The sequence below is a fragment of the Hemicordylus capensis genome, chromosome 6 (assembly GCF_027244095.1).
Source record: "Hemicordylus capensis ecotype Gifberg chromosome 6, rHemCap1.1.pri, whole genome shotgun sequence".
Lineage (NCBI taxonomy): Eukaryota > Metazoa > Chordata > Lepidosauria > Squamata > Cordylidae > Hemicordylus > Hemicordylus capensis.
In genome coordinates, this window is record NC_069662.1 from 67,705,089 (window position 1) to 67,718,917 (window position 13,829).

The window sequence follows — 13,829 nt, forward strand, 5'->3', positions numbered from 1 at the left end:
TTGTGCATTAGGGGTATACACGAACCGGTCCACAATGAACTGGGCCATTTTGACAGTTCATACATGAACCAAGCCATCCTCAAGGAGAGGCAGACAATCAAACCACAATCAAACCAAACTAAGCCCAGTCCATTGTGGACTGCATCAGCCTGGTTTGGTGTTTTTAGGGGCTATGATTGTAAAGGGGAATCCAGTGAGGAGGACAAGCAAATGGGAATACTGCCCATAAAAGGCTTCTAAGGGCATCGGGTGGGGGGATGGCATGAGGGGACCTTCAAAAGTAGGTGCTATCCGATCCTCTGACGGCAGCTGGTCCTCAAAACCCCAGTGTTCCCCCCAACAGCACAGTTCTGGCCTCCATGGTTGGGCAGAGACCATTTGTGTGACTTCCATGCATCCGCAGAGGTCACGCAAATGGCCTCCATATATCCACAGAGGCCGGAACCACACCGTTGGGCTGATGGGGGGGAGCACCGAGGTTTCGAGGAGCCACTGGAGGATCAGTAAGCACCTACTTTTAAAGGCGCCTCTTGCTTCCACCCAACTGCCCTTAGAAGCCTTTTAAAGGCAGGATTCCCCCTTCGCTTGTAAAGAGAATCCTCACTGGATTCCCCTTTACAAGCATAACCTCTCAGATTGTTGAACTGGGTCGAACCGGTTCGATTGAACGGACCAGACAAGTCGGTTGGTTCAACTGAACTGGTTTGCGGACCTGTGGTTTGGTTCAAATTCTGTCCGAATTTGAAACTACCTGCAAAAATCATCTGTGTACACCCCTACTATGCATGTCTAAAAACATAATCTGGCAGCCTCAATGTAATCTTATGTTGCCTGATTTTTGAGCTGCTATTATTATTATTATTATTATTATTATTATTATTATTATATATTTGATTTCTATACCGCCCTTCCAAAATGGCTCAGGGCGGTTTATGCAAAGAAATAATAAATAAATAAGATGGATCCCTGTCCCCAAAGGGCTCACAATCTTTTCATTTCTCAGAAGGACTCCCCTTATGTTCCACTATAAATTAGTATAAACTCCTGAGTTATGATGATCAGACTCAACTCCCTTTCTTTATAACTCATCAGAATTCTCATCAGAAAAGTCCAATCACAATCCACAGGTGGTTCTCTACATGTTCCATTACAGTGTCCATTTCAACACTATATACCTTGCAAGAATAGTATGAGTAGGATTACTATGAGGAGAAATCTGGAAGAGTATGCCAAACGGTGATTTCAGGACTACAAAAAATTAACATGCATGTTTCCAGTTCCATCATTTTTGCATGGTCATTTCTGTGGTCAGAGACGTATGGGCTACTTGACTTGAATGCCTATGGATGCTTTCTTGTTTCTTCACTGCACAGCACAGTATAAAATTCTTCCATGTGAATACTGCTGAAAATAATGGAGGTGAATGACAATTTCACCGACAAATTGATTCAATGACAAATATAAATGTTTGTCATCTTTGTCATCTTCGACTGAATTTCACCATATCAATGATGTATCAGTGAGAGGAGGAAATCAACTGTGCCATCAACAATGTATGCCAGATGCCCGCCAGTTAAGGGACAAATTTATGCCAGATGTCAAATAATTGGAAGCTAAATCTGTGCCAGATGCCAAGCAGGTGGTTGATGTGGCTGTGCTGAAGTAAATAGGCATGAGAAAACAGCTGCTTTCTGTCAGATAAATGCATGGCACTGCCCTTTTCGAGCTCTGCTGTTTGCTGCACTAATAAAACTAACACACTTGCATTTTTTAATATAAATATTCCATATCAGGTGAAAAATCAGTCCATGATAAAAATGTTTTCAATAGCAAATTAAATAGCAGCTGAAAGTTACCTCGTCCTTTTTCTATTGCTCTCTCCCCTCACTGCCACAACCTTGCTAACCGAGTATCACTTCCTTGGAGTCAGACTTTCAGCAGCCACTGTGGATGGGACAATGAGATGTTTTATACCTACATTGTTGATTTTTTTTAAAAAGTTAACATTAGCCTCCACATTTGACAACACTTTTCAAGTAAGGAATGGCAGCATTCTGAAGTGGCTCTCATCATCTTGAAATGCTATGCTTCTGTCCGGCACTCTAAGAAACCATTGAGGCTAAAATTCAGTCAGCTATTGATATATGCCTTTCTCCTCTCACTCACTAGAGAAATGAAGACTGATGAAACTCACTTGACTGTTCAAAGCACACACAGGATACTGTTAAGTGAAACTCTTTCTTCATTATTCTTTTCACCAGTGAGGGCCAGTGAACCTGAATGTGAACCAGAACCTGAGCCAGAAGCACAAACAAAAACAGAGCAGGAAGATGAGGCAGAATTCAAGCAGGGAGCAACCACCCTGCAAGAAATAGAGGCTGCAGAGGTGGAGCCAGAAAGTGAAGTGGAGCAAAGCCCAGAGCAAGAGACAGAAGAATGTGTAAGACTCAGTGAAAAAGAGAGGCAGAATGAAGAAGTGAATGAAAAAGACAACTGCTCTGCATCCAGCATATCCTCGACAAGCAGCACTTTAGAGAGGGAGGAAAGGGAGGAAAAGTTAACCAGTGACAATGAAACTGGTAAAGTGAAACTTTTTCCCCATAACCATTTTTTGGTATTTTTAATCAGTTCCATGTTAATATTTGTTATGAAAACAAAAAACTACCAAGCTTATTTTGCCATTGGTATATACTCCATTATCTCATTGTATCAATATTCTGAATGTAAACTGGAGGTTTTATGTGCACAGTCACAGAATAGTTAAAAATGTTCTTAAGAGGGTAATAGAAACAAGCCATCTGCTTTCATTTTTCAAAACTCCTTTTTGTTTTACGAGCAGTACAGAATTAGAGCCTAGGAATGTGTGAAACAACACTTATCTGCAAAAACAGATATTCAATTTTCACCAGTGCAGAAGTTTCCAAATTGTTATTTCACATGCTAATTCAGATCTTAGCATAGTAGCACTTTGCTTCCCTTTTAAAGACACAGAGACCTGGCTTAATTGACATGGATCTTGACTGAAAGGCACAGAGACTGGCTAGCAGTTGTGCATGATGCTAAAAGAGTGTGCATCTCAGTTCCCCATTAAACTGCTGACTGGCTTGCACGTCATTTGCCATGCAATTGACTCATCATGTGCAACCAATACATGTTTGTCTTTCCCCTTTTCTCCTTTTTGGGGGGTGTGTGTGACTTGATCATAACTGTTTGACTACCAGGAGACTTTGACTTTCATGAGACAAGATGAGGCAGTCACCCCAGGCAGCAGATTGTTGGGGTGCCAGAAGGGGTGACATGATACCCCCCCACTATTGCCATCAGAAGAGCTCTTTGGGACTGATCTGACCCTTGCAAACTCCTCTCACTCTCATCTCTCATTCCTTCCAAAGCTTGCAAGAAAGCAGGCGAGAGGAGAAGCAACTGCTGGCAATTTTCCCTGCTCCCAATGCACTTTCAAAATGTGTAAGGTTCCATTTTGAAAGGGAACCAGCCCCCACCAAGAGTAGGGGGCAACACAGCATTTTATGCCTCTCCTCAGGCACCTATAGTGATCTGCTGCAATGTGGTGCAAACGCCTCAAGACACAGACTCACCCACAGGTGTGAGGCCATTCAGCAGGTGAAAGTCACATGGCAAGGGCAGGTCTGCAACAGGTAGAGTGTAGCCAAGGTCAGCAGCTGGGGACTTTCAGTCCATGAGGAACAAGCAGGAGACAAGGTCAAGCAAGCTGAGGTCAGAAACTGAGGAGTTAGCATGAGGAGCAGGCAAGAGATAAGGTCAAAAAAAGTAAGGTCAAGTGCCAGGAGATCAGATCTAAGCAGGGATCAAGATTTATACAACAATTTTGCTTCAGCAAAGACAGAGCTATACTGAGCTCTGTTAGAGCCCTGCCCTCTGACCCCTGCCTCCACCCCCTTCTCTGCAGAAAATGGCAGATATAAAGTGGCAATACCTTATTTTGAAAGTGTTGGATCCTATGGGGTTGAGGAACTCAGCAGAGTCTGAGAATGTAGGCAGAAGAGCATTCTCTGGCTGTAATTGAAAGGGCAGATCTGATGAGGTGGAGGCTTCCCATCCAGACTCATCTCTCAAACTGTCCATGTTGTCTGCCATCTAAGGGGCTGCTGGACCTGGGGTCTTGACAATCCCATTGACAATCTGTTGCTATGCGGGACATTTGTTCATGTGAATATGCTCTTTTGTTCATGGAAACATAAAATATGGATATTCACTAATACTCTCAAAAGGTTCATTTTGAAATAATGCATCTCTTGTGTGGGTGGGGCTTGTGCAAGCAGGGGAGTCTTCTGCTTGTGCAAGAATTCCTTAGAATCCAAACCTATATAAGAAATATAGTTTGTACATACGTGCTGAACATCAGGCTCCTTGACAATATTAGCAAAGTCTTGTTCTGCACTGTAATATGAGCAAGCTGTATATTTGCAAATTCTGTGATTATGCCATCAGAATTTGGTATTGGGTGCAGAATTCAATTTCATGAAACTCTCAGCTTTTCTTTTTAGAAATAGAATGTTTTTAAGCTTCTTGGCAAAGGTAAACTTGAGAGTGTGTGGGCAGTGCCTGGTTGTGATGTCTCAGAAGGTATTAGAGGCTAATGATTCAAGCCATTGAGTTCATCATCTTTCTTAAACCAACTCAGGCAAAAGTCACTTGCCATTACACCCAATTTCATATCCATAACAGTAAATGTGTAAGCCTCTGCTATCTGATGAGGATTTACAGAAATTAGGAGCTGAGGCTTCAGTGCCCTTCATAGTTCACTGCTCCTCTCTATGACTAGCAGAAGAGACTTAATTACATAAAATTACATAAAATGTACACAATATGCACACGATTAATCTGTATAGTCTCTACAATACAGATTTCTATTTTTCTTAACGTACAATTCAAGTATCTTTGGTACAGAAATTATTATTTTTTAAGCATACAGCATATATTGCAGCCATTTAATTAAGTATACAAGCAATAACACATTTCATGCCTTAGAAGTGGTGGTGAAGAACAAGACTAACATTTTGGACTTGACATTCCAAATCTGATCAATTGAAGTCATGGCCCATGATTAAGTAACCATAATTTCTTTAACACTCTCTCTTTTTCTAATAGTAGTAATCATCATAATTATTATCTTTATATCAGCTCATTAGCTATAGGTTAAGATTTCCCTGCTAAGAACTTAGTGTTTCTTAGAACACTAAGAAATCTTTTTCAATACTTTGTGAGAAATTGAATATATGACTGAGAATGAGATGGTTTAGACGAGAATTGCCCTAGCAAGGACAGATCAATCAGCATGACATTATCTGGCAATATCCTAGAAGAGATTATTAAGCAGTTGTTCTGAGAGCACTTAGAAAAGAATGTGCTGATTCCTGAGAACCACCATGCGTTATTCAAGTCAAACCAGACTAATCTTATCTCCCTTTTTGATAGAATTTACCAGTTTAGTAGATCATGGGAATGCTGTGGACATTCAGCAAAGCATTTGACAAAGTTTCTCATATTGACAAGATGGTAAAATCCAGGCTGCTGCTGCTGGGTGCATTCACAGCTGGCTGAACAATTATACAATTATAATATGAACAAATATACTGTTATAACAACTATACCTAATTAGTGTTCATTCATGACTCCATATCAGCCTGAAGTGAGATACTGAGTGGAGTGCTCAGGACCACTGTCTCTCTCTATATCAATCACACATGATTTATATACCACCCTTCCTAAAGTGACTCAGGAAGGTTAACACTAAAATAAAAAATACATAACAATTAAAATTTAAAAAATTTAAAGCAGATTACATTTACAATCATAAGAACGTAAGAAAAGCCCTTCTGGAGCAGGCCCAAGGCCTGTCTAGTCCAGCATCCTGCTCCACATAGTGGCCTATACCAAATTCTCTGGGAAGCCCACAGGCAAGAGCTGAGGACATGCCATTTCTTCTACTGTTACTCCCCTGCAACTGGTACTTAGGGGCATCTTGCCTCTTAGGCTGGAAGTGGTCTATAACCCTAAGACTAGTAACGATTTATAGACCTATCCTCCATGAATATATCAAGCCCTTCTTAATAAAAAACCAATTAAAATCAGATTAAAATTACAAATAAAACTAAATATCCTTAAAAGCCCGGCTGAAAATGGCTTTTTTGCGGGTAAAATTTCTCACATTCGGACCAAGCTGGATTCCACAGTTATTGCAGAGTCTACTATGGAGGTGTCTAGCAACTCCTCTTATGGTATTAGATTGGATCATTTTCAGTTTGTGACTTCTGAGGAAGTGGACAAACTGCTTCGGACTGCGCCCTACAACCTGTTTTCTTGACTGTTGCTCAACTTGGCTTATCTCCTCTGATAATTATATTATCAGAGAGGGTCTGGTAAATATTATAAATGCTTCTCTGAACGAGGGCAGGATGCCTCCTTGTCTTAAGGAGGCTATTATTAGACAACCTTTGAAGAAACTTGCACTGGATCTCTCGGAGTTAGCTAATTACAGACCTGTTTCTAAGCTTCCATGGTTTGACAAGGTGATTGAGTGGGTGGTGGCTTCTTAGCTGCAGGCAGTTTTGAATGATGCAGATTATCTACACCCATTTCAAACTGGCTTTCGTGTGGGCTATGGGGTCGAGACTGCCTTGGTCGGCCTGATGGATGATCTCCAATTGGCAACTGACAGAGAGAATGTGACTCTACTGATCCTCTTGGATCTCTCTGCGGCTTTTGATACCATCGACCATGGCATCCTTCTGGACCTCCTGAGAGAGGTGGGGTTGGGTGGCACTTTTTTACACTTGTTCCGCTCCTACCTCTCTGATAGATTCTAGAAGATGTCGCTTGGAGATTGTTGCTCTGCAAAGTGAGAATTGAAGTATGGAGTTCCACAAGGCTCCATACTTTCTCCAATGCTCTTTAACCCCGGAGAGATCATCAGGAGGTTTGGTGCTGGGTGTTATCAATATGCTGATGACACCCAGATTTACTTTTCCATGTCGACCTCATCAGGAAAAGGCATATCTTCCCTAAATGCCTGCTTGGAGGCAGTAATGGGCTAGATGAGGGATAACAAACTGAAGTTGAATCTAAATATGATGGAAATATTGACTGGGGGGGTCAGAACCTGAGAGATGGTTTAGATCTACCTGTTCAGGATGGGGTTACACTCCCCCTGAAAGATCAGGTACATAGCTTGGGAGTGCTCCTGAACCCAAGCTCTCCCTGTTTTCTCAGGTTGAGGCAGTGGCCAGGAGCACTTTTTATCAGCTTTGGCTGATATGTTAGCTACGTCCATTTCTAGAGGTTAATGACCTTAAAACATTGATACATATGCTGGTAGCCTCCAGACTTGACTACTGTAATGCACTCTACATAGGGCTGCCTTTGTACATAGTCTGGAAACTACAATTGGTACAGAATGTAGCAGCCAGATTGGTCTCTGCCAGGGACAACACGAAGGGACCATATAACACTGGTTTTAAAAGAACTCCACTGGCTGCTGATATGTTTCCGGGTGAAATACAAAGTGCTGGTTATTACCTATAAAGCCCTTAATGGCTTGGGACCAGGTTATTTAAGAGGTTATTTGTCATGAACCCTCCAGCCTTTTACGATCTTCTGGAGAGGTCTAGTTATGGTTGCCACAAGCTTGTCTGGTGGTGACTCAGGACCTGGCTTTCTCTGTGGCTGCCCCAGGGCTTTGGAATATACTCCCTGCTGAAATAAGAGCATCTCCTTCTCTGTTTGTTTTCAGGAAGAACCTCAAGACTAAAATTAGAATTTTAATCATTTTAATAATTTGTTTTATATTGTTTTTATCGTGGTTTATGTATTTTAACCTGTGATTTAAATGTTGGGATTTGTACATCACCTAGAGATTTATATATCAGGCAGTATAAAAATATGATTGATAAATAAATTAAATTAAAAGAAGGCTCACCTGAAGGCCTCCAAGGAAAACAATCCTCTTATATTCATGGGGAGCGTGTTCCACAACCTAGGGATGAAAATAGAGAAGGCCCTGTCCCAGGTTGCCACCAGATGAACCAGTGGCACCCGAAGACAAACCCCTCCTGATGATCCCAATGAGCGTTGGGGATCTTGTAGAAAGAGGTGCTCTCTTAGGTAACCTGAACCTAAACCATTCAGGGCTTTAAAGGTAATAACCAACACTTTCTACTTTGTCCGGAAATATATTGGCAGCCAATGTAACTGTTTAAGAACAGGCCTAATGTAATCTCTCCAGGATACCCCAGAGACCAATCTAACTGCCGCATTTTGAACTAACAAGTTTCTGAACTATGTACAAAGGCAGCCCTACATAGAGTACACTGCAGTAGTCTAACCTGAAGGTTATCAGCTGGTGTACCACTGTTTTCAGGTCATTCTCCTCAAGAAATAGGTGAAGTTGTCAAATCAATTGCAGCTGGTAAAAAGCGCTCCTGGCCACAGCCTCAACCTGAGACACCAGGGTGAGACCCGGGTCCAAGAGCACTCCCAAGCTATGAAGCTGTTCTTTCTGGGGGAGTGTAACCTCATCCAGAACAGGAAGATCTATCCGATCTTACAGATTACAACCCCCAACAATGAGTACCTCCATCTTGCTTGGATTCAGCTTCAGTGTATTATCCCTCATCCAGCCTATCACTGCCTGTATGAAGGCACCAAATCCCTTGATGACCTCACCCATTGGCTTCATGTAGATGTTAAAAAGCATTGGTGACAGACTGGAGCCCTGGGGGATTCCATATAGTACTTCCTGTTTTGGAGAGCAACTGTCACCAAATGCAACCATCTGAAATCTACCCGAGACATAGGATCAGAACCACTGTAAAACAGTGCATCCCTCAGGTGATCCAGAATGATACCGTGGTTGATAGTATCGAAAAGTATCAATAGTATCGAAAGCTGCTGAGATATCCAAAAGAACCAGCAGAGTCACACTCCCTCTGTAATTTCCCTGGCCGGCCAAGGCCAAGGCCAACCAAGGCCATCTCAACACCATAGCCCGCTCTAGAGCTAGTTTAAAATAGGTCTAAATAATCAGTTTCCTCCAAGACTGTTTGGAGCTAGTCAGCCACCACCCTCTCAATCATCTTACCCAACTGGTAAGATGAAGTTAGAGACTGGCCTATAATTATCCATCACTGGGGATCTAAAATGGGCTTCTTTAGAAGGAGTCTAACCACCACCTCCTTCAAACAAGATAGCATCCTGCTCTCTCTCAATGAGGTATTAATTAAAGAACAAGTGGTAGGACATACCTCTCCAAGCAGCTTGTCCACATCCTCAGGAGTCACAAAGTGAAACTGATCCAATCTAATCTTGCAAGAGTGATTGCTGGACCTAACTGGCCCTGCAGAAAAATAGTTCAGCCTGAATGTGAGAAATTCTATTCGCAAAGAACTCATTGAATGTGTCACAGTGAGACATTGTTTCTGGAAACAGATTTGAAACAGAAGGGGTTTGAGTTAAATCCCTAACAATCTAGAATAGCTCTGCTGGGCGAGAACTTGTAGACTCAATATGCACAAAATAAAACAGCTTCCTTGCTGCATGTATTGCCACAGCATATGCTTTCAGATGGGCTCTGTGCTGTGTCTTATCGAATTCAAGATGAGTCCTCTTCCATTTCCACTCCAGTCTGCCTCTTTGCTGTTCAACAGTTTTATAAATGACTTGGATGAGGATGTAGATTGGATGCTTATCAAAGTTGCAGATAACATGAAGCTCAGTGGGGAAAGGGTGCAAGGATAGCTAGCAGCTTAGAAAAATAACCAAAAATCAAAGCAATCTGGACAGGCTTGAAAACTGGACCAAAATCACCATGATGAAGTTCAACAGAGACTTGTAAAGTCCTGCATTTAGGTATAAAATCTCAAGTATAGGATGAGGTAGACCTGTTTTGACAGCAGTACATTTGAAAATCATCTAGGTGTTTTAGTGGACCAAAAGTTGAACATGAACCAGCACTGTGATGCGGCTGCTAAAAATAAAATAAAAAATGCAATCTTAGACTGAATTAACAGAGGCTAAATGTCCAGATCACAAAAAGTAATTCTGCACTCACTCGTAATACAGTCAGTCCCCAAGATACGAACACCCAACTTACAAATATCTATACATACGAACAAAGTTCCATATCATTATGCAAGTTCTCAACTTACAAATGCCAACCCTCACATGCAAACAAGTAGGCAATCGGAACTACATGTGACATAATTCTGACATCCAATTTACAACGAATTTTTGGAAAACAACCAATTTGTAAGAAAGGGACTTTCATTACAGTTCTGCACACTGCATTTAAGAAGGACATCAATAAAATGGAGCAGAATAAGAGGATGGTGTCAGGCCCAGAAAAAAAGGCCCATGAGGATCAAGAAAGAGTTGGGCATGTTTAGCCAAGAGAAGATGAAGGGAAGTTATGATGATGTTGTTGTTGTTGTTATACATATTGATATATGCGGAGGTCTATTCTTCTTGAGTGGACTTGATCTCTATTGCTCCTGAGGTCAGGATAAGAACCAGTGGGTTGAAATGACAAGGAAGGAGATTTTGGCTAGACATTAGGAGGAATTTTCTAATGGTAAGAGCTGTTCAACTGTGGAACATCCTGCCTCGCTCAGTAGTGGGCTCTCCTTCACTAGAGGTTTTCAAACAGAGTCTGAATAGCCAACTGTCCGGGATACAGCAATTTCCTGTGCTGAGCAGGGACTGGATTAGAAGTCCTCCAAGTTTCCTTCCAGTTTTAAAATCTGAGGATTCTAGCAATGCAGGGATGTTTCTATACTGGCATCTCGGTACGTACAAAAGAGTGCTGCATATGCAGTTCCCAAGGTTGGATCTCATTTTCAGTGCTGTGCATATGGTTCACTGACATTGGATTTAAAAACTTGTGTGCAGCACTAAATAGATAGTGCTGTCAGTTTTCTTGCACTAATCAACTATTTGGTGAGTAAGGGACTGAATAGACCCCCCCTTCCCTTCCCATCCACCCTAAGGAGCAGGCAGAGGCGTATCTAGGGAAAATAGCACCTAGGGCAAGTCCTGAAATTGTGCCCCCCCCCCATCCAAACATAGTTTAGAGAACACTAATAATATTAATAATATTCTGGAGGTGGAGATTTATCTCATTTAGAAAAAGGAAAGATATACTTTAAACCCTGCAAAACAAAAGCAAACCCACACCACAGATGTTATGGCTAGTAGTGGGTGTGAAAAATGCCTTGCCTTCAAATAATCCATCTGCAACGGGGCATCTCCGCTTTAGGCTATGCAGAAGGTCCTCAATTGGGCCTTCCACTATGTCCCCCGAGCATATTGTGGGATCTCCCCCCGCACTTCCTTGAAGATTCTTCTTTCCAAAGGACGTGCTGCCTGCTTACACTGTCTACCCGTACACTCTACTCAACCTGACCCTGCCTGACACTCTAATACGTGGAAATAAAAGGACTTCTGGTTACAGCTGGAGGTACGTTTGGCCTTCGCAGCTCACTTTGGAGACTCAGATTACAGCTGCGGCAGCTTCAGTTGAGCTCCAGGAAGAGAGAGACCATCAAAGCAGCCCGCCTTTTCCTCTACTCAGGAAAGCCAAGCTCTGCAATGCCCGGCTGCAGCCAGCCAGCCAGCCATTCCCACCGTCCACACATGCTCCCTGGGACACGCTGCCTGAGCCACTGCAGTGCCTCCTGCTGCTACACCTGCCGCCCTGAATATTCCCAGCAGAGTGTGCAAAGGGAGGGACAGGGGAGGGACGCCCACAGATCTACATTCACTTCATCCCTCCCTTCTCCACTCTCTTGCTGCTGCTGCTGCTGCTGCTGCTACTACAGATTACTTTGCAGCGGGGGTGGGGGGATCAACTGTCAGAGAACGCACTCCCACCTAGAACATTAGCAAAGGGGGGGGGAGGTGTTACTTACCAACTGTCTGTCCCCCACCAGATTGCTTTCCTTTACAGGGCAGTAGAACAACGCTGCACTTTCTCAGGGGAGTGGGGAGGGGGGCGGGCGGGTTAAAAGAAGCATGGAGGAGAATGCAAAGTTTGTAGGGGGGAGATCCCCCTGGATAGATCCACAGAGCCTAAGTCTCTTTGCTTGGGGGAAGCTGGTTGCTCTTAGTCAATTATCTGTTGGCTCGATGCAATGGTGAACTTTCCACCTAGGCGGCGGCGGAGCCCCCTGCTTGTAGCGCCCTCCCCGCATTGGCACCAAACACCAGGACGCTCACTCACGCGGCGGCTCTTGCTGTGGTAGCGGCAGCTTGGACAATGTATGTGTGTGCAGTGCAAGGCAAGCCCCAGCCAGCGAACGAGCAGCACACGCCCAAACTCCGCTCACCGCCCACTAGTCACTCACAACCGCCCAGAGCAGCTGATAGGCGCTTCAGCTCAACCCTTGGGCCCCGACCACAGCTCCCCTGCCACTCCAACCTCGTGGTGGGCTGCGGGACCTGTCAATCACTCCCAGAGCTCCCTTTGCCCTGGCCCCACCTGCTGTCTTTGCGTTGGCCTGGGCACTGGTCTGGGAGGTCTATGGGGGTGAGAGAAGGAGGAAGGAAACGGGCGTAGCGAGAAGGGGAATTGCCTCTCTCAACGCTTATTTTTAGAGCTCGCTGGTTCCTGCAGTCAAATAAAGCCTCTCCTCCCTTTCTGCTGCGGGAAGATCCTCCCTCTCCCCGCCTCTCCTTTTAGGCAAATGATTCCCTTTCCCCCTGCATCTTTTTCCGTCTAAGCATTGCAAGTCTTCACTCAAGCCTCCCCGTTTCCTTCCTCTGCGTGTGTGCGTGTGTTTTTTTTAACTGCCCTTTTCTGTACGTGGCCTGGCTGCTCTGTTGTCGTGTCTGTTCTCGACTCTCCCCACCTTCCAAATTCCAATTTGGGGGTGGGGGGATTGGGGGAAAAAATGTTGGAAAAAAATTTTTTTGGTGGTGGAGCTTTTCTGGGGCATCGCGCTGCGCCCCCTCCCAGAGTGGCACCCAGGGCACGTGCCCTGCCTGCCCCCCCTATCGTTACGCCCCTGGGAGCAGGAGGCCCTTCCAAGTACTTGATTAGCACTGTCAAACTGTACATTTGTTGAGTAGGTTGTGTACAGTTCTGCACACTGCATTTAAGAAGCACATTGATAAAAGAACATGATGTTTGATTGTCTTCTCTTCTACATTTGTTTTAATCTCATGCTGGTTGCTGATCAAAATAAAGAGATTTGATTTGATAAAATAAAACAGACACAGAGGATGGTGACAGGCCCTGAAAAAAGTCCCATGAGGATCAGTTTAAAGAGTTGGGCATGTACACAACTCTCCTTGGCATGCAGTACTCTGGATCAGGGCGACTGGATGCACTCATAACAAACTACAAATATTGCTCATATTCAACCTGGTTTAAATATGTGTTTGGCATTTTTTCACATGTAATCCAGACTACATCATGCCTTTTTAACCCAACAAAATTGTTAAGAAATTGAGGAAAGGAGGGTTCCACCTAAGAATACAAAATGCAGCTTTGGCAAACCAAAAACTGGACTGCTTGGGGATAAGGAGGTTTGCTTGGTTTAGGAATAGATGAGTTTATATTTGTGTTTATTCTTAATGGGGAATAAAAGGAACAAACCTCTAGAGATCTCAATGGCAGCAATGGATTCATGCAATTTTGTTGATTTAGAGAATTTGCAGCAATGATGCACCAATCTAGAGGAATAACTGGGAAACTCTGATATGAACCAGTCCTATTCAGACATAATGTTGTATGAGTGCACAGATGTCTATACACTCATACATATGTGTTTGAATGACTGTACTTGCATCCATTT

At 43.5% G+C, this 13,829-nt stretch overlaps 1 protein-coding gene across 22 annotated transcripts in view; it reads left to right on the plus strand.

Annotated features, from left to right (window-relative positions):
• FHOD3 (formin homology 2 domain containing 3) overlaps positions 1-13,829 on the plus strand; it is a 663,149-nt gene that overhangs the window by 511,975 nt on the left and 137,345 nt on the right. For 21 of the 22 annotated variants that reach the window (XR_008309501.1, XM_053259380.1, XM_053259375.1 and 18 more), the window contains one exon: positions 2,262-2,579. The exons of the other annotated variant lie outside the window; for it this stretch is intronic. Coding sequence is in view for 20 of the 21 variants with exons in the window: in XM_053259380.1 (XP_053115355.1) it covers positions 2,262-2,579 (318 nt within the window). In the remaining variant the exon portion in view is untranslated. The remainder of the gene's footprint in view (positions 1-2,261; positions 2,580-13,829) is intronic. 22 annotated transcript variants of the gene reach the window in all.